Raw genomic sequence first — 2,115 nt, forward strand, 5'->3', positions numbered from 1 at the left:
GTGATATATATCAGTAGACCCCCCCCCCCCCCCTTTAGTCTTTGTTTTGGGACCTGTTAAATAGCTGGACTCCCTAGAGGCGTCACAGAGTGCGGGGAGACAGGGGAGTGCGAATAAGGAATATTGCGGTTCGAATAGGGGAAATTGAGGAGTTCGAATAAGGAAGATTGAGGAGTTCGAATAAGCAAGAGAGCGATGTGCGAATAAGGACAATTTAGAAGTGCGAATAGGCAAGTAAGTTATTTTTTGATTGATTTGCTCTCTGGCCAATGCCATTTATTACAACAATAAAAAAGATAATCTAAACCTAGAATCACAACGACTACATACATATATCCTTTGCCTAAGATCAGAGGAAGCCACCAACTAAATTTTCCAAAAGATCAAGCAAAAGAAACATCATGGCGGACCCGGGAGTGCAAGCGAGCCTCCACAAGAACCTCAAGACGACGCTTCCGAGGATCGACAACTACATCAACTCCACCAGATTTTCGAGCGTCAACCTCAAGGGCGGATTGTACGCCGACTCCCGCCCTGTCTGTAAGTTAAAGGAAAATATAGTTAATAAGATGTGCGAGGAACTTTTGTTTGACATCGCTGTTGTCTTTTCTTCTTCTTCTTCTTCGTCTATCACCTCAGCCTCTTCTTCTTCTTTATAGAATTGTAAACACCGACGTAAAATTCAGATTTCATCAATAAATCCGTTTTAAAGTATTTATTTATATTTTACCATTTTTCATTCCATCGAATCTTTATCTTTATCTCTAAACTTTTCACCACTAACTCCCCTACCCCCCACCCCCCTTCCCCTTCAGCCCTGAGTCACTGGGCGGTTCCAGGCGGCGAGGGGGCGTGGCAGAGCTGGACCTTCGAGGAGGTGATGCAGCAGACCTTCCTCCCAACCAGCGTCGGCGAGTCATTCGGGCCGACTTGGACCACCCACTGGTTCAAAGTAAATCCATAATTTCCTTCTTTTCTCTCATTAAATTTCCTTCAATGCTCTCTTTACTCCTCTACACTGGTTCCAAGTAAATCCACAATTTCCTTTTCTCTCATTAAATTCTCTTCAGTGCTCTATTTACACTCCTCTACACTGGTTCAAAGTAAATCCACAATTTCCTTCTTTTCCCTCATCAGATTCCCTTCAGTGCTCTATTTACACTCACTGGTTCAAAGTAAATCCACAATTTCCTTCTTTTCCCTCATCAGATTCCCTTCAGTGCTCTATTTACACTCACTGGTTCAAAGTAAATCCACAATTTCCTTCTTTTCCCTCATCAGATTCCCTTCAGTGCTCTATTTACACTCACTGGTTCAAAGTAAATCCACAATTTCCTTCTTTTCCCTCATCAGATTCCCTTCAGTGCTCTATTTACACTCACTGGTTCAAAGTAAATCCACAATTTCCTTCTTTTCCCTCATTAAATTCCCTGCAATGATCTATTTACACTCCTCTACATTGGTTCAAAGTAATTCCACAATTTCCTTCTTTTCTCTCATCAAATTTCCTTCAATTATCTATTTACACTCCTCTACATTGGTTCAAAGTAGATCCATAATTCCCTTCTTTTCCTTCATCAAATTCCCTTCAATGCTCTATATACACTCCATTTGGTTCGTTATCAGTAATCCGTAATCAAATAATAATTAATAATAATAAATTAACTATTAAATTATTTATTTATTAATGAATTAGATTAATTAAATAAATTAGATAAATAGATTAATTAAATAAAGTAATAAGTGATCAGTAATCCGTAATTTCCCGGCAGGTGGAGTACGAGATCCCCGAGGAGTGGGTGGGATGCGAAGTGAGGTTCCGATGGGCCACGGGAAGCGAGGCGACGGTGTGGTCCAGCGAGGGGAGGCTCATGCAGGTGCTTCGCTTTTCGTGTCATTTGGAGGGAGAGAGAGAGAGGGAGGGAGGGAGGGAGGGAGGGAGGGAGGGAGGGAGGGAGGGAGGGAGGGAGGGAGGGAGGGAGGGAGGGAGGGAGGGAGGGAGGGAGAGGGAGGGAGAGGGAGAGGGAGGGAGAGGGAGGGAGGGAGGGAGAGGAGGAGGGAGGGAGGGAGGGAGAGGGAGGGAGGGAAGGAGGGAGGGAGGGAGGGAGGGGAGAG

General features: G+C 44.1%; 1 protein-coding gene across 1 annotated transcript in view; it reads left to right on the forward strand.

The window, feature by feature from the left end:
- Nucleotides 1–354: 354 nt before the first annotated feature.
- The window catches only part of LOC113807647 (alpha-mannosidase 2C1), a 36,581-nt gene continuing 34,820 nt past the window's right edge, over nt 355–2,115 (forward strand). Inside the window, exons 1-3 of the mRNA XM_027358951.2 lie at nt 355–540; nt 816–952; nt 1,773–1,877. Of these exons, the coding sequence (XP_027214752.2) occupies nt 402–540; nt 816–952; nt 1,773–1,877 (381 nt within the window). The 5' untranslated portion in view covers nt 355–401. The remainder of the gene's footprint in view (nt 541–815; nt 953–1,772; nt 1,878–2,115) is intronic.

This window comes from Penaeus vannamei, chromosome 31, assembly GCF_042767895.1.
Source record: "Penaeus vannamei isolate JL-2024 chromosome 31, ASM4276789v1, whole genome shotgun sequence".
Lineage (NCBI taxonomy): Eukaryota > Metazoa > Arthropoda > Malacostraca > Decapoda > Penaeidae > Penaeus > Penaeus vannamei.